The following is a 25,586-nucleotide window of genomic DNA, read 5'->3' on the forward strand; positions in this document are numbered from 1 at the left end:
ATGCAAGAAGACCTGGAAGACAAATGCCTTGTCTTTTCTTTTCCTTAGACAAGAATGTTTCCTGTATGCTTTTCCACCCTTTCCACTCACCATCCATGGTACTTCTGAAGATTCAGAAGGAATCAACCAAGGTCATTGTGGTGACTCCCTTTTGGCCCAGGCAACAGTGGTTCTCCCTTCTTTTGAAGGTTGCCAAGGAAGATTACCACAAGCTTCGTTGCAGACTGGACCTACTCACAAGAACAATCCTGTGTTAGCAAATGGAATAGGTTTTCTAGTTGGTGCCAACAGCATATACAGACCCTTCAGAATTAATGACCTGCATGGTGTTAGAGATGCTTTCTGGTGCATGCTGTAGTACCTATCCTCTGATGGGTACTTGAAGTCCTTTAGATTTAGCTGCCTCCCTCCCCCTACTTTAGGTAGTTAATGTCAGCCATTCAGCTCCACTCTCCCAGGCCAGCTACTCTCCAGTGCTGGGATTGCTAACCAGTCTTTGGTCATCTTTGTTGCAGTCAGCTCTTTATCCCTCTGCACTGTAGAGCCAAAAATAGGCTTACTAAAATTGTCCTTGAAACCAGTCTATTCACCCATACATTTTCTGTACAGAGGCCAAGACTCTGAGTTAACAAGTCATGTCTTGGTTATACATTGTCAGCTCAGGCTGTAGTAAATGCATGAGTTTACATAGAAGAAACTTGTCTGTCATACTGTATAAAGACAAATGATGCCTTTTGCCAAGCAAACTATTTCCAAATAGACTGTATGCTGAATTATCACTAGCTATCTGGCAGCAAGACTAACTTTTGCAAAATATTTGTCTGTTACTTCTCTAGACCTTTGTCTTCTTCCAGTACTTGTTTCAAGAATGTGTTCATTGTAGACATATGTAATGTGTCTGCTTAATTTTGTTGGCTCAAACATTATTATTTGAATCAGGAGCCAGATGTCCTTTTATACCTTCGTATTTCATTACTTCTTTTCTTCTTTGCTATCCTGCAGCTGAGAGTGTTACTAATTGAGAATTTCTCTAGTCATATACCCACCAAGGAGAGTCTGTGATATATTGTCTAGCTCCTGCATGAGGATGACCCTCCTCATGACTCGCAGGTTCGTAAGTTCATAGGAGAGTACTAGGCTAATGGCTGAAGAGCCCTTACAAGCCTAGCCAGGTTTAACAAAATTTTACCCAATTTTCTATCCCTAGCGGAAAGATAAAATTCACAAGTGGAGTTTTGACAGTTTTTCTAGACTGCCACTGTCCACAAGGACACTAGCACCACTCCATGAGGGAATTTGTGATTTCCATCCATTGGTCTAGATAGCACTTGAAGGTGCTCACTCTGCTTCATGTAAATAGGAAGTCTGTTCCAGAGGAGGGGCAAATCTGGGAGACATTTGTGTCTCCAGCATGATCTACTCATGTCAGAGATCAGGTTTAGATCTTTGGAGCTGGTAACCCTCGTGCAGTTAGTTTTGCGAATATGCAACATTTCCATCAGGGCTGGGTCAGACTGCCTTATAGGTTAGGCACAGATCACCCCTCAGTAATTGGTAGGAACGTATCTCTCAACCTGGAAACATCAAAAATCTTAACAAAGACCCATAAAAAGTAGGTAGAAATCTGTATGCTGATTAACATAAAATATGCATAATAATTTAACCCCGCCCACTTCAGTGGAATTGTGGGATACTGACTTTCAAATGCAAACTGAAGAACAGACAACCAAAATATGGCCACAGAGTCCCCCTGCAGCTATTCCAATGTCCTGTTACCTGGCTATTTCACCCAGTTTAGCATAAACACTGTAATGTGCATATTGTTTTACTTCTACAATGATTATTTTTTTTATTTTATTTTACATTTTAGAGCACAAACACTAGTGGACATCTGCTAAACAAAGCAATACAATCTCACAATGAAAATAGACTTGGCATTAAAACTTCTCTGCCCTTGAAACTCACATTCATTGAAACATTGAAACCCACATCCAAAGAAAATGCATCTGGCCAGTGGCGGATAATGATTACCTTTGAGCTGTTTTCAAATTTTAGGCCCCTTGCACATGAAACGTACATGTGTTCTTTGATACACCTTCTTGGTTTTATTAAATTATATTCCTTGTATAATACAGTGCACTTGTTAGAGCACATTTTAAATTTATTGTTTGAACATTTTTCCAGTAAGCAGTGAAACAAAATGCATGAACCTATAATGACAAAACTGCCCAGTTCAGAACATTTCCATCATGTCTACTCAAACTTCTACAATTCACCAGTATCAATACATATGCACCATCTCTGCAGATATAAAAGTCATCTAAATTCCATGTTAGAGGTCTGTAATTAGGTTGCTGCTAGCAAACAACTTTATATTTCATTGTTTCATCTACAAGTGAAGTGCCTGTTGCCTTTGTTACATTAAAGTAATAAGCTAGTAATATTTCAATAGGGAATGCTTGGCAAACTGATAACAGGTTCAAAGTTAATAGGTATCTCCGCCAAAGGAGGACATTCTCAGGACTGCAGCGTCCACCCCCTTTGAAAGTATAACACAATACAGTGTCAGCAATCCATCTACAGACTGTGGGAGTAGAACCCACAGCCTTCTGCAGCAAAGTAAGTATACTACCTGTTGTGCTACTAACAGTGCAAGTAGACTTTGCATAAGCAACACTAAACCTTTCTTTCCCTGAAGAACTGTGCAGCACAAGAAATCAGGAAAAAGCCAAAATTTATTGGGGGGGAACAAAGGCCCAAAACCAGGGGCACATTTTAAACATTGTTTGTATAATCTTTGAAAGTTGCTAGACTAAAATGTTATGTTACCACCATGCATTTCACTGCCAAGTCTTGGACCCAGAACCCTGTGCACTACAGTCAGAACAACATACCGCTATGCCAAATCAGCAGTTTCCTGTAAGATAGGAAGACTGAAACTTAAATGGCTATCATTATTTAGTGAATTCAGTTCTCACTGATTTGCCAGAATAAAATAAAATTTATAGGTTTTATTTGTTTACTGGGAAAGTCCGACTTGGACCGAAGCTAATTTTCAGCAGAGGCCTGGGGAGAAATGCTCCAGACGCATATCTTTGTATTGTGGGAGGAAACCGGAGCACCCAGCGGAAATCCGCACAAACACAGGGGAGGACATGCAGACTCCACACAGAAGGCACTTCAGCCAAGAATCGAACCAGAGAATCTCGTGTTGTGAGGCAACAACACTACCACTGCACAATCCAAATCTTAAGAGGAACAGACCAAAAGTATGAACCAGACACGTTCCAGACATTCTGTGAAAATTTGTACAGTTGAGAGCTACAACTCCTTCAGTCAGAAGTGCTGGTATGGGTAGTGCAAGTCGGGCTTTTGCTTCTTGTACCTAAAGTACAGGGTTTGGGCCTGAGTAACCCAAACCACCAGGTATATCTGGGGCATTTTATACACAGACACACAGACACACACGCGTGCGCGCACACACACACACACACACACACACACACACACACACACACACACGCACACACACACGCGCGCACACACACACTCTCCCAATGCAGCAGTAAATAACCTTCACACACATTTCAAATTCAAATAAATAAAACAGCAGTAAATAACCTTCAAATAAATGTAGCAAAGCAGCAGTAAATAACTTTCAAATAAATGCAGCGAATGGAATGCAATTCAAGTTGCGCGCATTCAACTTCTGAACAGCATCAGCTGCACATAAACATCTAGAGATGGAAATAAATGCAGTGATAATCCCAACACAGGCATTCTATATATACCAACTAAATTGCTCTATCTGGAAAGAATGAAAATGAATGCAGCAATAAATTCCATTTGCTAAAGTGCTTTACCAAAGTTGGGGAAACTCTGCTGCTGGAGAGTGCAGATCAACACATGCATGCTACGCTACTATTTGAATCAGGGTTGCCGACTCCTAACTTCTAACTAAATAAAATATGCAACACTTATTTTAAATTAAAACAAAAAACATACTGCCTGCCCTTGTGTCAGCTTTCGCTCAGCTTGCTATCAGCTGCTCAATGTTCAGGCTTCTCTCTGACTTGTCTGGCCCATCCCTCTCTCTCTCTATTCCCGATCCATACCCTGTTGCAGTCCTGCAGCATGCGAGACGCGAATGACGGGTCCAGCATGTGCTAAATATAAACAAAGTAAACTCACTCATTAGCCCATAGTAGCCCTCAGCCGAATTCTGACAGGCTGGCAGGCTGCTCATGAAACTGACGTCCCCGCATACGCCCCCACATAATGACGTCAGTCCAAAAAAAAAGCCGAGAAGTTAAGGGGTGCCACTCGAGAATCGTGGCACCCTATTATTTGGACCTCAAAACCGGTAAAAAAAATGAGAGATTCGGTATAGTTGAGAGTTATGGATAGGAAACTGAAACAGTGATAGGGCTTTTAATCAGTCCGCATACGAAATGTTGGTTACACCCTATATTTTTTTTTGTTGTTGCAGGTGCCTGACAAGGTACATGCCAAAGGGTGCATTGTACTCCATTATTGGTCTGAGGGCCCGAGTACAGTGGTACTGTGACATCCTTGGATCCGGATGCCATGCCTTTACTTATAAGCTGGGCCACAAAGAAAAATTACCTCACCACTGTGAATGCATAGTGGTCAAAGTTCGGATTACTGTCCAAGTACACAGATTTCTCACTGCTGGGCCCACTCTTAGGGGGAAATCCTTTCAATGTGAATCAAACCCAGGCCATGGCAGTGAGTGAGCCAAATCCTAACAAGTATACCACCAGATACCCTATGTTGTCATTTCCTCTGAGCTTGGCTGTCTGGGCTATCCATTAGTGTTGCTGGATGTTCCTTTCAAGTCCTTAAAAACATTGTAGGAGTCAAATTGTTTTTTTTTTCTCAGTTTTCAGGGAGCATGCTTACACATTGGCATACCTGTCAACTGTCCAGATTTTCGCAGAATGCCCAAATTTTGCCTCATATTTTTGGTCTGTTCCCGTTTTCTGGCAAATCGCTGGAGTGATTTGAGAACTGAAGTCTCTAAATAATGGCATACATTTGAGTTTCAGACTTCGTATCCTTCAGAAAAATGCATGCTAAGCCAGATCCTGTTATCCTAGCAACTTTTTAAGTTTCTAAGAGCAGCATTTAAAATCTGCCTCTATTTTTGGTCCTTTGTCCCACCATTATGTCAGGCTTTGTCTAGAATTCTTGCACTAGGAGGTTGAGAGGTATGCTCATTGCTAAGTGAGAAACTGAGGAAGTCTCAAGTGTATTCTAGTACAGCACATTGTCATTACATGTACTGAGACGTTCTGAGAAAAAAATGTGAAAGGGGGGATGAACCCACTTATAAACCACTGAAGTGGGAGAAGAGGAGTCATTTCTTAAGAGAGGAATGTAACGTTTTTTGAGTGCTCCAGGCTCTGAGAAAGTCTGGAAATGCTAATCTTAACTTTGACACCTGCGGTTTATTTACATTTTCACTTCTGTCAGTAGCCTGATGTAGTATTTTCATATCCTCTAAATTGTTGCTACCAGTAATGAGGTTAGACCCAAAAAAGCAAAAAAAAAACTTGCATTTTCTTTGAACAAAGTGCAGTGGTATACACATTTGCATATTTTGCATCATGTGCAAATGACTCTGTTCCTGGAATTCTAACATTTTTGTATGTAATAAATTGTTTATCAGATGATTATTATCAGATGATGATTCTTCAACCCCTCCTCAAATAGTGAGTAGACCTGTTGTAATTTAAGACAGTATGATAATATTAAATTTAGTTAAATAAGGAGAGATACTACCATTCTGTGTTGTCTTACAAACATGACTGTCATAGTCTGCATCTTGACTGATGTATTATTTCTTTTCTCTTCTCAAAGGAGAAAATACCTCTGGCAGTCGTGGGAAGTAATGCTGTAATAGAAGTGAATGGCAGGAAGGTTAGAGGTCGCCAGTATCCTTGGGGAGTTGCTGAAGGTAAGGTATTAGGGGTGATTTCAACTGCTGGAGCAGTGCACACATTCATCTCTGTTGTACTGAACAAACTGCAGTTGTTTAAACAGTTTATAGCTGCCTCACAGTGACAAAAATTAAAGCAAGTGGATGTCAAGTTACAAGGGTGCTAAATTCACTAGTTTGCCATTGTGTGAATCGTGTTAGGGGAGTTGTAACTAATGTGTTTCCTGACAGTATTTTTTTTTTAAATTACAGAATATTTTTTTTATTCAAATATTATTTTTTTCTCATTTTAGTTGGTTGATTTTCACTTCATGAATGAAATAATTGTGTTTAGAGAGTGTATCACAAGGTTCCAGGCAGTGTCTTAAATTATCACCCACATAATACCATGTAAAAGTGTCCTGAAATGTCAATCTTTCCGTAGTTGTTTGAGGAATAGAATCCTTTAGATTTAGAGACCCTCTTTGATGGGTCCTGCAGTTGGAGTCATTCTCTACACCAGACAGAGCTTAGTGACTTTTCTTAGATTGTTCTGCTCTTGGAGTTGTTGTAATCTTTGCCAGTGCACAATACAAAGTAAGCATGCCCCCCCATTTTTTGCCAGTTGCTTTTTTCAATATCTTGAACCTGGCATTTCAGTGAAACTCACCGCTGTCTGATGCCTAGGGTTCAAGTCCAACTGAATGCCTTTGTGGCCGTCAGATTACTAGCTCAAACTCACGCCACCATTGCCTATTCAGTCTTGAGAAATGGGCTGTGTTGTGACTGTGATTCAACCCTGCTACAGAGTAAGCCAAGTGACCGGCTCCTGGCCTACCTTCCTAGTAGGAGACTGGTTGTAATTTAAAGCTTTTCATGCAGGAAGACCCTATGGACAACCCAGGCAGCAGTGAGAACATCGCCACAGACAATTTTGGAGGATAGTCCCATCCCTGGAGATAAATGTCTTGTTAAAATGGCCTTCTGTAGGCACTGAGCTTGTCCTTAGTAAGTGAGGGTTCACCCTATTAAAGTCCTCTGACTTGGTGGACATTGAGGACACAGGAGGAGTTCCACACATCACGTCAATCTTGGGGAAAGCTTACCTGACATCACTTTATTTTTTATGGTATGTCAGGCCCTCAGAAAGGTAGATGTTCTCATAGCAGACAGATTTTTTATGAATAGATTTGTACACATTGTGTTTTTTGCTTGGGTCCAGGATATATTGTTGAGGGCTGTGGGGTTTGTCTGTAAAATGTTAAGAAGTAGACCGCATTCCATAGAAAACTCCATGGACAAGAAGAAGCTTGAGGACTACACCGGGTCTGCTGTGGTGTTCTCAGGTTCATCTTCAGTGTCTGACACCCCCCCTTAAAGAAGTGATCTAAGGAGAAGGCACCGAGGGTCTTTATGACACATCTGCATCCATAGTTATATTGAGACTCTAGGATGTAGGCCTTAAGGAAGCACTTTCAAAGCCCCTTGACAGTATATCACAAGTTCATAAGATCTCAAGTGAAGCCCCTTTGGAGGCAGTCATGCCAAGTGAAGCAGGCGTGCCTCATTCAGCCAGTGACTGTGGTTTTGTTTGCAGAGAAGTTGCCTCATCATGGATGTCCGTAGCTAAAGCCCACTTCATATAAAGAGAAGATATGCCCAGTCTCTGACCAGGGTATTAAGTTGCCTAAGATAGAAATCTGACAGTCCCATCTGTAGGCTTGTAATGCCAAGGTGGGCCCCCCCCCCAAGAAAACCCATAAGGTGGCACCCAGATCAACTGCCTCAGATGCCTTGCAGTTTAGTTTGCAAATATCTGATGAATCCATCATCCCCCCCCAAGCACACATATTCATTATCGTACACTATTCCTGACCAGGTGATGTCCTTCGTGCAGAGTTTAACTCCGGACTACTCAGAATCTGCAGGCAAGCATTGGTCCCTCTGTTTGGTGTCCCGTCTGATGAAAAGAAGAGGAAGCTGTTTCATGCAAAGGTGGAGGGAGACTCCTGTAAGAGTGAAAAGAAAGATTTGGATTATTATTCCCAAATTTCTTCTCCCTTAAAATATGGCAATGAGACAGAAGGCAGTAGTTCTTGTGCTTCACCTCTAGAGAAAAGATCATGTAATGATACTGTTAGTTGGACGAGAGTTCTTCATATGGGAAGCCAGGGAGGCTTCAGATGCCCAGAAAAGGTACTCTGTTTTATCAGGTCTAGATGCCCTTAATACTGTGCCTGTACTTCCTTTTTTGGGGGCACTAGAGAATCCCCAGGGAATCAGACTTCATGGGTTCTTATGGCAGGGGGGCTAATAGGCTCTGTAGGAGATTACTAGGCTATCGACCCAGAGGTCATTTTGACTAGCTGTTTCAACCCAATGTAATACTGTAGAAGTACTAGTCAGTACCCAAGGTTTAATTTAGTGATGACTGCCCATGTCCAAGAGGGTTGTGGGTACTATCCCTGGTAAGAATTTATAGTGCCTTCATCCACTCATCCAGGTTTCTCTTCAACAGTGTCAGAGGTGCTTTGTTTCACATGCATTGATGGCCTGTTACAAAGATATGGCAGTCGCTGGGAGATAAATCTCTCCCTCCAGTATGTCCTATTTAAGTCACAGGCCATATTTAAGTCTCTGGAACAGGTATCCCTAGACCCATTTGATTTACGGATATACAGTAAGTTCATTAGTTTTGGGTCTTGGGTTGCTCTGTAGGTCAGGCATGAATAAATAAATAAATATATATATATATACATATATATATATATATATATATATATATATATATATATATATATATATATATATATATTTAAAAATAAAAGGGCTGTTTTAAACCACATGTACACATATTTATGGTCTCCCAATACTTCAGTTAGCTCATTAAGTTGATTCTTGATAAAAAGGAAAAAATAAATAAGAGCAATTTCATATTTAAAGTGTATTTTGGTCAAAACACATTGGGGGCTTGCATCGGAGTGGAAGTCTGGGTTATTGTGAAAGACTTAGAGCACTTGGTCTTGTGCAGTGCACTTTGCAGTGATCTGGGAGGTGAGCCTGCTCGGACGTGTTGGGCATATGGGGATAGCTGATTCTAGGGGTGTTTGGGTTTGCCAAGAAGTGCTAGAGAGTCAGCAGAGTTCCTTCTTGGAAATGGAAGGTGTGTTGAGTGGTTCACTGGCAGAGTGGCCATTGCATGGAACAGTCTGGTAAAATAGAACAGGACAAATATTAGTTTGGATATTTTAAGAACAGCCTGGAAACACACCACATGAACTAGTGAATGGTATTCTGGTAAAAACTGGGTAGGCATTGTTGCCCGTGCATGAGGTACTGATATGTGTGTATGTAAGGATGGAAATTTAACAAATAAGAAACTAGAAGGGTCTCATAATATAAAGTCTATGGACTGTATAAACATGCTTGGAAGGAGCTAATAATAAGAATAAGCATTACAGCTTGTGGTCTCTCAAATAACTAAGCAGCAGCCAAAAAAAAAAAAAACACAATAGTTATGTAATGTATGACTTTAGTAAATCTAGACATAAAATATGTAATCGTCATATAAGATGAAGCAGTCTGCTGAATTTAGATATTAAAAACAGGATTTAATAACACGGGCTTGTGTATAATAACACTACTGTCTTAACTTGTCATAAATGACATACACTACATTGAACATCAAGGGGAAGCATGATGGTTTTCTTATATAAGTAAATATGCATAACAAGCCATGTAATTGCTTTAACTTGAATTATAGTTTTTGTCCATATATATAATACTTAAGCGGTTACCAAGGTAACTAATGATGTCCTTCAAGGATGCAACTGCAGACCTGACATATGGGTTGTCCTGCCTCAGGCAGCCCTTCGGTCGGCCGGATTCCAAAGTCTGGGTCCGGCGTCGGCTGATGTCGCCCTTTCCCCGAAGTCAGAGCGCCTGGGGTATAAAAGCGTCAGCCGACGCCATCTTCTTCAGTCTTTCTTGCCGCGCGGCACCCGTGCGGGGCTGCCAGGCCTCCCGTGTCTGTCCATTAAGGCCTACACACGTGCTAAGGCTGCCAAACATTCTAAGTCTCTCCCTCCAAGATCTGTTTCTCTGGGATCCACTTCTCGTTCTCAAATTTTAAGTTTAGCTGAGGACCTTATTTCTTTAATTAGGGGTTCTCAGCCACATCCAGATAGAGGCTCTCAGCCGCCTTCTGTCAAGAGGCCTAGGGTTGAGCAGGCAGATCCCCGGTCCTCCGATGAGGCCTCAGGTGATTCTGCACATTCAGACTACCAGGAGGAGGCCTTCCCGGCCTACGAGGATTCTGATGCGGAGGAATCCATTCCCTGTGCTTCTCCTCCTGAGGAGTTTTCCTTTGGGGAAACGCTTCATTCCATGAGGGAACACTTCAAATGGCAAGGCCAAGAATACTCAGATTCTAGGAAAAGGTTAAAGGAATTTTTAAAGCTACCTCAGCATAGACCCTTAGCTATTCCTCCAGTTTTAAATGTTTTAGATGATGTGTACTTAGAATCTAGTGTTTCCCCTGACTCCCTCCCCCCTGCCCCTGTCAAGCCAGACAGGTACTACAGGGTCCCAGACACACATCAATTTCTGTACAAGGGCCATACTGCTGACCCTGAAACTATTTCTCAGGGGCCTAAAGGGGTTTCCTCCACTACTGCTAAGATTCCACTTCCTTCGGAAAGAGATTCTAGGGCTTTAGAAAGGTGGGGCAAGAAAGTATATACATCTTCCACCCTTTCTATGCGAGCATTAAATTGTCAATTTCATATGATTCAGTATCAGGAATTCATGTTTGATGACTTGCAAAAGAAATTGGCTTCCCCTGAACCATTAGATAGAAAGGGGTTACAGGAATTGGTTCATAATACCCAGCAGGTTAGCAACCATTTCCTTCAGTGTGGATATGATGCATTGGAAGCTTCATGTAGAGCAGCAATGACAGGTGCGGTCATACGCAGACATGCTTGGTTAAAGGAACAAACATTGCCAGACCATGTGAAAATTAAGCTTTTGGACGCACCACTGGAGAAATATAAGCTATTTGGTGCTACTGCACAAGAGGTTTTAAAGAAAATAGAGGAAAAGGCAAAATCAGTGCAAACAGTCAAAGATTTCCTCCAGGTACAGCCTCCAAGATTCAGCAGGAATTGGCCTTCTAAGCATTGGTCCTTTCCAGACACAGACAAATTTCAAAGAGGCAAAAACAGACGTGGCAGAGGTAGAGGGCAAACTCGAGGCTCCTACAGAGGACATCAGTGGCAGCCTCCGAACCAGAGAGGTGGGGCAGGACCTTCCACTGCTCCGCAGGGACAGTCTCAATGACTTGACTTTGACTCCGCCATCCAGGGTTCAATTAGAAGCACCTTTGGGCGGAAAATTATCTTTATTCTCACAAAATTGGCACAATATTACAAAGGACAAATGGATACTGGACATAATAGACAAAGGATACAGATTCCATTTTCATACACTACCAACAAGACATGGCAGGCCAAACCTGCCACCAAATCAAAGGGCACAGGCACTCAAACAAATAACAAACCTACTTCAAATAAGAGCAATAGAAAAGGTTCCTTCTGCAGAACAAGGCCAAGGATTTTATTCAAGACTGTTCCTTGTTCCAAGAAAAGAAAACCAATGGAGACCCATTCTGGACTTGTCCGCACTGAATACTTACCTTATTGTGCCAAAATTCAAAATGCTGACTTTACAGCAACTCCTTCCCATGCTGGGCAAGGGGTCTTGGCTGGTAACTCTGGACCTCAAGGAGGCATACCTGCATGTCCCAATCAGACAGAGTTGCAGAAGATACCTCAGATTTCTTGCAGGCTCAGAGCATTATCAATTCTCAGCATTGCCCTTTGGCTTATCTACTGCGCCCAGAGTGTTCACGAAATGCCTGGCATCAGTAATTGCACATTGCAGACTTCAGGGGATACAAATATACCCTTACCTGGACGACTGCCTTATACAAGCGGACAGCCAACAAGCCTTGTTAAAAAACTTTGACTATGTCATTCACCTACTGCAGGCCTTGGGATACACAGTCAATATTCAGAAATCAAGTCTCGTACCATCCCAACAAATACCTTTCCTGGGTGCCACACTGGGCACAAACACCCAGATGGTGTTTCTGACAAAAGAAAAACAAAAACAATTACCAGAATACTTCAGAAAATTGGCAACACACACCCAGATGACTGCAAGGAAAATCCTGCAGGCCCTGGGTTTCATGGCATCTTGCATTCTTCTGATTCCACACGCAAGGCTGCATATGAGGAAACTACAATGGTATCTAAAAAGTCTATGGTCTCAACACAGCCACAGCCTGGAAGCATTGATCCCACTCATTCCATGCCTTCAAAAGGAATTTCTGTGGTGGGCTCAAGCAAGCCAGATAAACAAAGGTCTGCCTTTCAGCAAGCCTCATACAAGTCAAACCATAATAACAGACGCCTCAGACCATGGATGGGGGGCGCACATGGAGGGCAGATGCATTCAAGGACAATGGACACAAAAAGAAAAGCACCTGTACATCAACCAAAAAGAAATGCTGGCAGTGATACATGCAATCAAGGCCTTCGAAAAGTTCATGCATCAGGGCCATCTACTAATAAAGACAGACAATACCACAGTTATGTGGTACATAAACAAGCAAGGAGGTACCCATCCCTACCCTCTTTGCAGACTGGCAATGAATCTCTGGGATATTTCCCTACAATTGAAAATAGAGCTACAATCCCAGTTTGTACCAGGGAAGGACAATGTTCTGGCGGACAGCCTAAGCAGAAACATCATGGATCCACACGAATGGATGTTGCATCCAGACATTTTCTTACAAATAACTCAAGCATGGGGAAGGCAGGATATAGATCTTTTTGCCTCCCACCTCAATCACCATCTGAAAAAGTTTTGCACAAGGACATGCCATCCTCAAGCATGGAAGGTGGATGCTCTCTCCTTCAGTTGGAACTCTCTGACAGTATATGCCTTCCCACCTCTTCCTTTGATGACCAAGGTGTTAGTAAAGATCAAGACAGAGCAACCAAAAGTCATACTGATAGCTCCAGACTGGCCAAGACAACACTGGTACCCACTGCTACGGAGCTTGACACACACCAATCCATGGCTCTTTCCTCAATGGCCACTTCTTCTGACACAGCACAATTACAGGACACTACACCCTAGCTTGAAAACATTGAAGCTGACAGCTTGGAAGATTCCATGACTATTCCTCAGGATACACTTTCCAAAAGGGTAAAAGATATCATCCTGGAGGCGCGCAGACCTTCCACTAGAAAAACATACTCAGCAAAATGGAAGAGATTTCTTATCTGGAACAGCAAAAAGGGTCAGGACCCATCAGTGATGAGCATTCCACAGATCCTAGAATATTTGGCTGAAATGCTCCACAATGGCCTTTCATATTATTCCATAAAAATACATGCTTCAGCAATATCTGCCAAATATAACACTGATCCGCCTGTATTTTCTCACCCATTGCTAAGACAGTTTCTAAGAGGTATAAAGAACATCAACCCTCCAAGGAAACCACCAGTGCCTGCATGGGACCTCAACTTCATGCTGGAAAAATTAACTCTTCCTCCCTTTGAACCAGCAGCATCTTCAGAGTTGCAATTTCTGTCTTGGAAGACAGCTTTCCTTCTGGCAGTAACCTCAGCAAGAAGAGTCTCTGAGCTACAGGCCCTTATGGCAATACAACCATTTTTCATCAGGACAGAGTTTCTTTGAGAACCAATCCGTCATTCATGCCAAAGGTGGTATCCAGGGTGTCCCTGAATCAAGCTATTCACCTGCCTACCTTCTTTCCCAATCCTCAAAATAAAGGAGAGAGACTTCTGCACACCTTGGACATACACAGACAGTTGCGCTACTACTTGGACAGAACAAAGTCTTTCAGAAAATTTGACCAGCTTTTTGTAGCTTACGCTGCTGGATTGCAGGGAAAAGCAATTTCCAAACAGACAATTTCTAAATGGATTGGAAATTGCATTCGATTCTGCTACTCTTTTCATGGAAAAACTGTGCCATCTAACATCAGGCCACATTCCACCAGAGCTACAGCCACCTCCACAGCCTTTTTAAGAGGAGTGGCAACAAAGGACATTTTAGAAGCTGCTACATGGAGCTCCGTGCATACATTTTCCAAACATTACAACCTGCCTTTATATTCCAGATCCAGAGCAGGGTTTGCTACTGCAGTCCTGCAGGGCATTTTAGCTACACCATCTTTGTCTTAGTGCCTACCACCCCCAGGTTGGCTATGGTATTCAACCCATATGTCAGGACTGCAGTTGCATCCTTGAAGGACATAGTACAGTTTTGTACCTGCCATAAATGTAGATGTCCGATAGGTATGCAACTGCAGTCAGGTTTTCCCTCCTACCTACCCCTCTTTGGTATTCTTTTGGGTTTCTACCCCTCATTTTAGCTACCTGGGGTAATCTTTTATGGTGTATTTGTTTTTATGTTGTTGTACTTGTCTGGAATTTTTTCTCTATTTTCAAAATTTAGCCTTCCTTAGAGGGCACCTGGCATCTGGGGCAAGAAACACTGAAGAAGATGGCATCGGCTGACGCTTTTATACCCCAGGCGCTCTGACGTCGGGGAAAGGGCGACATCAGCCGACGCCGGACCCAGACTTTGGAATCCGGTCGACCGAAGGGCTGCCTGAGGCAGGACAACCCACATGTCAGGACTGCAGTTGCATACCTATCGGACATCTACATTTATGGTAGGTACAAAACTGTACTTTTTATACATGACATCAAACTGACAAAGTTGTTCAAGAGAAACAATGGAAGCCTGAACTTGAAATGTCACAGAAAGTAACAATCATATTCTGAACAAATAGTATTAAATTGACAATCACTCAGTTTAACCTTTATTGATTATACAAAATAGAATGTTGCCATTTATATCTAAAAACGTTCAATATATGCCATAAAATGGCAATTTATGAATATGGAAAGGGAACTTGAAAATCATTAATCACAATAAGTGAATTTGTTGTTTTTAACCTATAATTTTTTGTATTTTATAATAAAAAATGACAGATATGAAAATCCTTATGTGTAGGAAATGGGGGAAGAGGGATGCACTGATAATTAAAATTCACTAACTTTCATCAGTGTCCATATAAAAAAAACTTATGCTTTAAGTAAGTTAGTAACAAAGTGATTACTTAAATGCTGGCAAACAATGAAATATAATTTCTGATATATCCAGTAAAATACATTGTATTATAAATGTTAGGTGTAAATATTATTGCCATCTATTTATATTAAGTAATAAGTTTTGAAAGACTTCATCAGTAAGGGTAAATATGTTAAATAACGGTGTGCTATAATCTTTTACTGAAGTTTTATGTACGATACATCCTACTTTACTATGATTGAATTGCTTGTCATCCATCTTTCATGTAAATATTAATTGTTTTTACAATAAGTAGACATTTATATTGTATTAGAATTCTGTCTAATCTACAATATTACTATATCTGTTCAAAATAATGTAAATATTGCCAATTCCTACTACAAATATTCTCCATCTGATAATTTAATTTATGGAGCTCAGTTGTTCTGGTTTGTCAAGGTATGAGTCATAATTTGATGGACTTAGGTTTATCCATCAGATTAGTAATGATTTTCATTCCATGGCTAGTGCGGATCTTAGTTTTGTTAACATTTATCAATTAAAATTTATTTCACAAAAACATTTTAGTATGTCTGACCAAAACATTACTTTATTGGTAAACACTCAAAGTATAAAACTGATAATTTTCTTTAAAAGCTCAAACATGTACTTTATAGTTATCAGAGGAAAATGTTAGTCACAGTAAAACAAAACATACATAGTCTAAATAACCTAAGATGGATTTAACTTTATTATCTTTAAATACCAGTGGCTTTAAACAATCCTTGAAAGAGATCAAATCTACTGAAATATTGAAAACTGAACAAAGCACAAATTGTCTTCCTTCAAGAAACTCATTTCAGAACAAATGACAATTAGAAATGGAATCCTAAGGAATATATGATATTGGCACAGTCCACTAAAACAAAGACAAAAGGGGTAACAATTTTATTGAAAACAAATGTGATTAACCCAGAAATCATAAGTATGAAGGTAAAGAAGGCCTTATGGCATTAGAATAGTTAAATATAATAACATTATATGGACCCTAGCCAATCTGTACTGGTTCCCAGGCATTGGAACAGGAACTGTTGAAAAAAAACACTTGGATTTCATTTCCAGTATTTATAAAGGCAACTTAATATTAGGAGGAGATTTTAACTGTATATTTTATATTTCTGAAACTACAAGTAAAAGACCCCTGCATGCATCTGCTGTATCAGAAGCTTTAAACAAGTGGGTAGTTTCATTTCATCTTGTAGATGCTTTCAGATTTAAAGAAGATAAATCTTTATTGTTTTCCTATCAAGATCATAGATTTGTATTTCTTATTTGCATCTGTTTTCCTCTTATTTTCTGTAGCAATTAAGATTTTATTAGATTTAAGAGATATTTGATTTTGAAGTTGCTGTAATTGAGTCCCATTCTTTAATTTTATTTTTGTACCAGCTAATGGTTTTACCATATAGATAGGCCTTAAGAGAATCCCAATCCATAGTTGTGTTTGCTTCAGGTTTATAATTAATCTGTAAGAAAAGCTGACATTCAGAAGTTATCCAAGATTTAAAGTCTTTAATTGTTGTGATATATGAAAGAATCATTGAAGTAATAACTAAGTGATTGAATTCCAAGTGTATTGTTAACAGGGAATTATGATCTGAAAAGGGACAAGGTTGTATTGAAAAATTCAAGATTTTAGAATAAAGATCTTATGAGATATAAATTTTATCTATTCTAGTTTGGGTGCCATGTCTTTAGTCCTGGTGTGAGAATAGTAAAGAACTTGGTCCCAAAGCATTAAAGGTATCTTTTAATTTAAAAATTTCTTTCCATTTTTATAACTGTTTAGCTGACGACAGTAGTCTATGAGATTTCTGATTGGTAGTTTCTGTAACATCTGTGATACAATTGTAATTACCTCTTGGTTTAATATTACCTTTAGAAGTAGTTGTAATAAAGTCTAAGTGTTTCTTAGCTAGTCCAGCCCCCATACCCAGGAACCAGTGTAAATTAACCAGGGTCCAAATTCTGTTATTAAACTTAAGTGTAACTAAGGCCATGAGTCTGTCATTATCTACATGTTTGTAAATGATTTAGGGATTTAAGAATGTCTTTTTTCATAGAATTGTTACTCCTCTGGTATTATTTTTATAAGAAGATTGAGCAAGTATTGTGCATTCCTGAGGGTCCCACGTAAATGTTTAATTTATTTTAAAATGTATTTCTTGGAGAAAAACTACTTGTTTAGTTTGATACCTTAGTAGGGTGGGCTCTCTTATATGGGTTGTTTAAGCCATTAGTATTTAAGGATATCAAAGTTAAATCCATATCAGAAATCTTTAAAGATAAATAATAAAGGAACTTGTATTAAAAGAATCCTGTATACATAATACTCTTCCTGAATAGACAATAGAATATCAATTGTATTTCTGTTTATCTCAATCCAAATAACTTTCCCCATGAAAGATAAAGGTAAAACAATTGTCTCATTTCAAAACTAGAAAAACAGTTAAATAACAAAAACTTAGCATATTTCACTCTGATATAAACTTTAATACACCTTATACATGGAATGAGATACATTCCCAGTCTAGCGAACAAAACTAAATATGCTAGACTAATCTATCCCAGCCATCAATCTTTGTTGGTTCGAGCCCATGAAAACAAAGTAAAAAATGGAGAATATATTGTAAATTAAGAGAAAATAGTGATAAACAACTAATCAGATATTAATTCCAGTTAGGTTTTAGAGATGAGTTACATATACTATTATTAGAAACAAGCATTTATACAGTAATTATTCACTAAGGAAGCAAGAGACAAATATTAGGATATATATATAATCTGAATTTAGTGTTTAATAGACTAAGGAAACTTTAGCTTTAACAATTTACATGATTACCCAAAATACCTAAGCATGTCATCTGTATTAGTTCTAATAAAAACTTCAGAATGGCAGAACAAATCAAAGAATCTTTTAGCATTTGTATTTACTTGCTGTCTGAATAAATCTTATCATGACAAACACTAAATAAAAACTTCAAGAGAATTGGGTGTTAGCGCACAGCGTGCGTCATTCCCAAAAGATGTTAACATGGATTTTTAGAAGTATTCCATAAGACATAATTATCTTTCATTAACTCCTAAACTTTTGGAATAGCAGATGTTTAAATAACTGACTAAAATCAACAATAATTAACTGGCATCAGTTAGAATGACAAAAATTAGTAAAAAAAAAACATTATTTACATAAAACTTACTATTGATAACAGGTCTTAAAAATGAATGACTCAAGAGAAATAGTTGTAAATATCTACCATAGTAATAGGTTAATACTGAAACTCATAGCTTGTTTGTTATGCTATCACAAGTCATAGATATTACTGAGCTCTTTGCCTGTCATAAAGTGCTAATATACTAAAAGACATGACGTTATAATAACCGAAAACATGACATCTGAAATATAAATGATATCTAGGACACAATAAGGAAATCAACATATTAAATGCAAAGTAATTATAGTTCAATCAAAATTATTCATACATGTATTTGCTAGGATTTAGTATGGTGTTTGAGTATCCTTACAGTTATTACCATTAGTCATAAGCATTTCCTGTAAATGTATAAGCTTATACTAAACAGTTGTGCATAGGAAAGTTATTTATAGAGATCTATTTATAAAAAACTCCAGTATATTCACTAGAAGCAAATAAATACAATAAACTATCCCATAAAACTAATTTAGCTATGGAAAAACTGAAATTAAATTCTAATACTACCTATCCTAAGCATCTTCATAACCTATGAAAGTTAAGATACAATCAAAAATTCATAACATTGATAGTATCTTTCATGAAGGGAAAAGGAAAAAAGTCTTGAACATAAGGGACATTCTGGAGGCTTTTAATTGTCATTATGCAGAGGATCATAGAGATAAAGTAAGTACGAATGAATGTGAGAAGTTAAAGAATATAGTTCCCAACATAAGAATTCCTGAAGAACTTAAGTTAGATCTACAAAAACCTATTTCTAAAAAGGAAATTATAGATGGGATTGCGGCTTGCACCTGTCACCCCTGGGCTTTCGGATATTGGCAAAGGCTCTTGCTACCCCCATAGTGCCTTTTTTAGGCACGGCTCAAAAGACAAACCCACCTCCATAGCTATCACAAGGGATAAGAAACTGAGTAATGCTACTGAACGCCAGAAGTCTAAACCTCAAGATGCACGCACTCGAAACTCTCCTTAGCATGGAGAACATCGATATCTGTGCAGTAACAGAAACCTGGTTCAAGGCTCCCAAGAGCACCCCAGCACTACCAGGTTATACCTCATACCATGCTTTTCGGCCCCAAAACTTGGACCGACCCACAAAAGGAGGGGTAGTATCATTCGTCAAAGATACCCACACCTCCAGGTTGGTGGCACAGCACGAAGCATCAGAGACTATCCATGTGCAACTAACAGTGGGTAAAACTGCCTTCCAGTTTATAGCCTGCTACAGACCACCCTCCCTAACCCAGGAACCCCACTCGGCCTTCCTGAGAACACTGGAAAATATGAAGGTCTCTCCAAACACCATTATATTGGGCGACTTCAGCTACCCAAACATAGACTGGGAGCATTACTCTAGCTCCGACACCCTAGCCCAAAGGTTCCTAGAATTTATAAACTCAAGTGCTATGGATCAACTTGTTACCACTCCCACAAGAGGGGAAAACATACTGGACCTGATCATCACCAACATGGGGACTCTATGCTCCAGACCAGAAGTGTATCCCTCACTGGTAAGATCAGACCGTAAACAAATCTCGCTGGATATTCACATCCCGACACCACCCCCTGCCCAGAAAACCACAGTGAAAAGCTTCTCTAAAGCAAATTTCACACTCTTCAAAACCGAGGTGGAATCCTTCAAAGCCCCCGGGCCTGTGGAAAATACGGCCCAGACCGCAGAATCCTTTATAAACGCATTCTATGAACACCTTCAGGAATGCATGGATCATGCGATCCCAAATAAAACCAAGACCCAATTCTCCAAAGGCAGACGTCCTGTCTGGTGGACCCCAGCCATAAAACTATACAATAGAAGGAGGAAGCTACTAAATGATAGAGCAAAATTCCAAAAAGGGAAGGCATCTCTGATCAGTATTAGCAAAAAACTACGGGCACTCATAAAATCGTCTAAGGCCAGCTTCGAGAGAAAAATTGCACAGGACACTAAGGATAATCACAAGGTTTTCTTTAGTTATGTTAGTAACCTGGGTGGCAATTCCCAGATATGCTCAGAATTAGTCCAAAATGACAAAAAATACACCGAACCCACAGACATTGCCAACATCCTAGCTGACAGGTTCAGCGCAAACTCCCCCCCCCACCACCAAAAGGGCAAATATCTATCCCAGCAGAGTGCTGCCCCCCTGACATCTCGGATGCTCAGGTAAGAGCCGTCCTCTCCAAAGCAAAAAATATGGCATCAATGGGACCAGACGGTGTCCCGGGCTGCGTCCTACATGAACTCCAAGAAGAGCTAAATCCAAACATAAAACTACTGTTCAGTCTCAGCCTTACTACAGGATATGTACCCAAACAGTGGCGTACAGCAACTGTGGTCCCTCTCCACAAAGGTGGTGCCTCAACGGATCCTGGAAACTATCGCCCCATAAGCCTGACTAGCTTGGACTGCAAAGCTATGGAAAGGATCGTCATGGACCTCATAAATAAAGATATTGGGGACCTACAGACACTGGATCCTACCCAGTTCGGCTTTAAGGGCAGATCCTGCCTCTTAAACCTGGTTGATTTCTTTGAAACAGTCACCAAGGCCATTGACGAGGGGAAGGTGGTCCACACAGCCTACCTGGACCTCGCAAAAGCCTTCGATACAATACCCCACTCGGGCATTATAGATAAGCTCACCAGCTTAAATATAAACTCCTATGTCACTAGATGGGTTGCAAACTGGCTCAAGGACAGAACCCACATGGTTAGAATTGTTGGAGCCATGTCAGACTCCAAACCAGTTACAAGTGGCGTCCCACAAGGCTCAGTCCTGGGACCTCTCTTGTTCAGTATATATTTCTCGGAGGTACAGGCCAACACGGAAGGACTGTGGCTGACCAAGTTCGCAGATGACTGCAAACTGGGTGCCATAATCGAGACTCCAGCCGACACAAGCATCCTCCAAAAGGGCCTCACAGAAACAGACAACTGGTGCCAGAGCCATGGCCTCAAGCTAAACACCACAAAGTGTATAGTCATCTCCTTTGGCAAAAACAAACTGCCCACAAATTACCACATAGGTGGTAATCCATTAAGTACCGAAGAAGTAATTAGGGACCTGGGGACCCAGGTTGATAGCAATCTCTCATTTGACAACCACATGGCCAAAGTGGTTAGAAAAACATTTTATATAGCCCACCTAATCATGAAGGCATTCACATCTAGATCAGGGGAGGTCATCGTGCCTCTTTACTCATCCCTCATCAGGCCCATAATTGAGTACAATGCCCCTTTTAGAATGTACCTTACCAGACACCTGCAGCAACTGGAAAGACCCCAGAAGTACCTCACCAAGAGGATCAAAGGTCTCAAAGAGATGCCATATGCTGCCCGGTTAAAGAAACTCCAGCTCTGCTCAGTGGCATACCGCCTGTTCAGAGGTGATCTGTGCCTGACGTATAAAGCCATGTCCAACCCGGAATTAATGGACATGCTGCACCTCAGAAAATCCAAATCCTATTGAGCTACACGCTCGAGAGACTTGAACCTCAGCACTGAAATAAATAGGACACACTGGAGGGACAGATTCATAACCCAGAGGCTCCCTTCACTCTGGAATAAAATCTCAGTCCAGGTTAGGCAGAGTCCCTCATTGACTCTCTTCAAGAGGAATATTGATGAGTGGATGGGAGATCGTAGGTTTACCCCGGGTATCACTTCTGTGTCACTGTTAGACAGAGGCACAGTATACTAACCTCAAAAAAGGGCATAGCAAAATTAATTTAAAATGGGTGGTGAAAGCCAAACACATTCTGGCTAGGCTTATAAATGCCCTAGGGCAGATAGCCTAGTATGAGCCTATTAAAGGAAGCAAGTCTAATAAAGCACCTGGAATAGATGGCTTGGTTATTGAAATGTATAGATTGATGTCCTTCAAGAATGCAACTGCAGTCATAACATATGGGTTGTCCTGCCTCAGGCAGCCCTCGGTCGGCCGAATTCCAAAGTCTGGGTCCGGTGTCGGCTGGTGTCGCCTCCTCTCCAACGTCAGAATGGCTGGAGTATAAAGGCATCGGCTGATGCCATCTTCAGTCTTTCTTGCCGCGGTGCCCGAAGCAGAAGCAGTTCGCAAGTGCCGGTCGGTCAGCTCCTGTGTTTTCAGTACCAAAGTCATCTAAAAGCTAAGTACCCCGTTGGGGAACATTTTTTCTTGCCTCAGCCGATGTCAGAACAAATTGAGAAAGTTAATAATTGTTTGTCTTGTGGTAAACAAATACCTCATAAGGACTTCTATTCTCTTTCCCTGCCTTGCCTGGGCCCAGACCACGACGTCTCGGCCTGTGCTGCCTGTGCTTGCTTTAATAAGCGCACTCTCAGGCGCCGGGCAGAATTTGCCGAAGACTTTTTCGGTGATTCTTTTGCTTATATCATGCCGTCGGATCAACCGACAACTCAATCTTCCAAAAAACTTAAGGACCGGGACCGACATCCTCGGCCCGCGTCATCCACCGATACTCCTCCTAACCCCTCTGCGAGTGCTTCGGTCCCTTCGGAAGCGGTAATCCAACCGCTCCAGGCCGACGACACAGCGGTAACTCGTCCTTTGGTCTCGGAATCCACTCCGGTGCCGGTTGTTGACTTTCCTCCAGAAACCGAGGTTCTGGATCTACCCGACACCATTCCTGTGGACAAGGTTACAGCAGCACGTGGGGCAGCTAGGCCTACTGTATCCATGTCCATCAAGGCCTTTGCACGTGCTAAGGCCGCCAGCCAGGCCAAGGCCCATCCTAAACCTACTGCTCCGGCCCCCTCTTCTGATAAACAGATCATGTCTTTTGCTGCAGATCTAATTTCTCTTATTAGGGGGTCTCAGCCCCATCCAGACAGAAGTTCTCAGCCGTCTGCAGACAAAAGGCCCAGAACTGAGCAGGCCGACAACCTCTCTTCAGATGAAGCCTCTGGGGATTCTGAACATTCTGATACACAAGAAGAATCTTTCCAGGCCTATGAGGACTCTGATGCTGAGGAATCAATTCCCTCTGCCTCTCCTCCAGAGGATTTCTCGTTCGGTGAAGTCCTACACTCCATGAGGGAGCATTTTAAATGGCAGGGCCAGGAATTCTCTGACTCCAGGAAAAGGCTATGTACCTTCCTCAAGCTTCCCCAGCACAGGCCTTTAGCTATCCCTCCAGTTATGGATGTCCTGGATGATGTTTTCTCCGACTCCAGTGCTAACCCTGATTCTCTCCCTCCTGCTCCTGTCAAGCCTGACAGATATTATAGGGTCCCTGACACACACAAGCATCTCTTTAAGGCCCATTCTGTGGATCTAGAAACAATTTCACAGGGCCCCAAGGGAGTGGCTACTTCCACTGCCAAGAATCCACTGCCAGCGGATAAGGAAGCTAGATCCCTGGAGAGATGGGGTAAAAAAGTTTATACCTCCACCACCCTGGCTATGAGGTCACTTAACTGCCTTTTTCATATGTTTCAGTACCAGGATTTTTTACTGGATGACTTACAGAAAAAGCTAGCCTCCCCTGAGTCTACTGATTTTAAGGCATTGCAGGATCTAGTACATAACACTCAGCAGGTTAACAGTCATTTTCTTCAGTGTGGTTATGATGCATTGGAGGCTTCATGTAGGGCAGCTATGACTGGGTCTGTTATACATAGACATGCTTGGTTAAAAGAACAGCCTCTACCAGACCATGTTAAAGTAAAGTTACTTGATGCACCTTTAGAAAAACAGAAGCTTTTTGGTGCTAATGCACAAGATGTGTTGAAGTCCATTGAGGAAAAAGCTAAATCAGTACAGACAGTCAAAGATTTCCTCCAGGTTCAGCCTCCCAGATTCAGCAGGAATTGGCCTTCAAAGAATTGGTCCTTTCCAGACACTGACAAGTTTCAAAGGGGAAAAAACCGGCGTGGCCGAGGTAGAGGGCAATACCGAGGCTCCTACAGGGGCCGCCAGTGGCAACCACCAAATCAAAGAAGTGGCACAGGCAGCCTAGCTGCACCACAAGTACAACCACAATGACTTGACTTTCATACCGCCTACAAAGGCTCAAAGAGAAGCACCCTTGGGCGGAAAATTATCCTTATTCTCAAAAAACTGGCATATCTTAACCAAGGACAACTGGATTCTGGATTTAATAGACAAAGGTTACAGATTCCACTTCCATACTTTACCAATAAGACAGGGCATGCTAAACCTGCCACATCATCAAAGGGCAGAGGCACTCATTCAAGTTTCAAAGCTGTCAAACATAAATGCAATAGAAAGGGTTCCTCCACAGGAACAAGGCCAGGGATTCTATTCAAGACTGTTCCTTGTTCCAAGAAAGGAAAACAAATGGAGACCTATACTGGACTTGTCTACTCTACTTATCTCATTGTGCCAAAGTTTAAAATGCTGACGTTGCAGCAACTCCTTCCCGTGCTGGGCAAGGGGTCTTGGCTGGTCACTCTGGACCTCAAGGAGGCATACCTGCATGTCCCAATCAGACAAAGCTGCAGAAGATACCTCAGATTTCTTGCAGGGACAGAGCATTATCAATTCTCAGCATTGCCGTTTGGCTTATCTACTGCGCCCAGAGTGTTCACGAAATGCCTGGCATCAGTAGTGGCACACTGCAGACTCCAGGGGATTCAAATATACCCCTACCTGGACGACTGCCTCATACAAGCAGACAACAAACAAACCTTGATTGCAAACTTGGACTATGTCATTCAATTACTACAGGCCTTGGGATACACAGTCAACATTCAGAAATCAAGACTCCTGCCATCCCATCAAATTATTTTCCTAGGAGCCAAGCTGGACACAAGCACACACATGGCTTATCTCACAGAGGAAAAACAACAGCAGTTACCAGAGTACTTCAAAGGCCTAGCAAAGTTCTCCCAGCTGACTGCAAGGAAAATCCTGCAGGCCCTGGAGTTCATGGCATCTTGCATTCTTCTGATACCTTTGGCAAGACTTCATATGAGAAAGCTGCAATGGTATTTAAAAAGTTTATGGTCCCAACACAGCCAGAGCCTAGAGGACGTAATCCCACTCATTCCATGTCTGCAAAGAGAATTTTTGTGGTGGGCTCAAGCAAGTCAGTTAAACAAAGGCATGTCTTTCAACAAACGTCAAGCAGGCCAAATGATTACAACAGACGCCTCAGACCATGGATGGGGGGCGCACATGGAAGGCAGATGCATTAAAGGTCAATGGACACCAAGGGAAAGGCATCTGCACA

General features: G+C 41.3%; 1 protein-coding gene across 1 annotated transcript in view; it reads left to right on the forward strand.

The window, feature by feature from the left end:
* Positions 1–25,586, forward strand: part of SEPTIN7 (septin 7) — a gene marked incomplete in the record, with an annotated part of 1,430,755 nt that overhangs the window by 1,132,129 nt on the left and 273,040 nt on the right. The window contains 1 exon segment of the mRNA XM_044081947.1: positions 5,884–5,980. Coding sequence (XP_043937882.1) covers positions 5,884–5,980 — 97 coding nt within the window.

Source organism: Protopterus annectens, chromosome 8.part1 (genome assembly GCF_019279795.1).
Source record: "Protopterus annectens isolate FY-2018-M chromosome 8.part1, PAN1.0, whole genome shotgun sequence".
NCBI classification, from domain to species: domain Eukaryota; kingdom Metazoa; phylum Chordata; order Ceratodontiformes; family Protopteridae; genus Protopterus; species Protopterus annectens.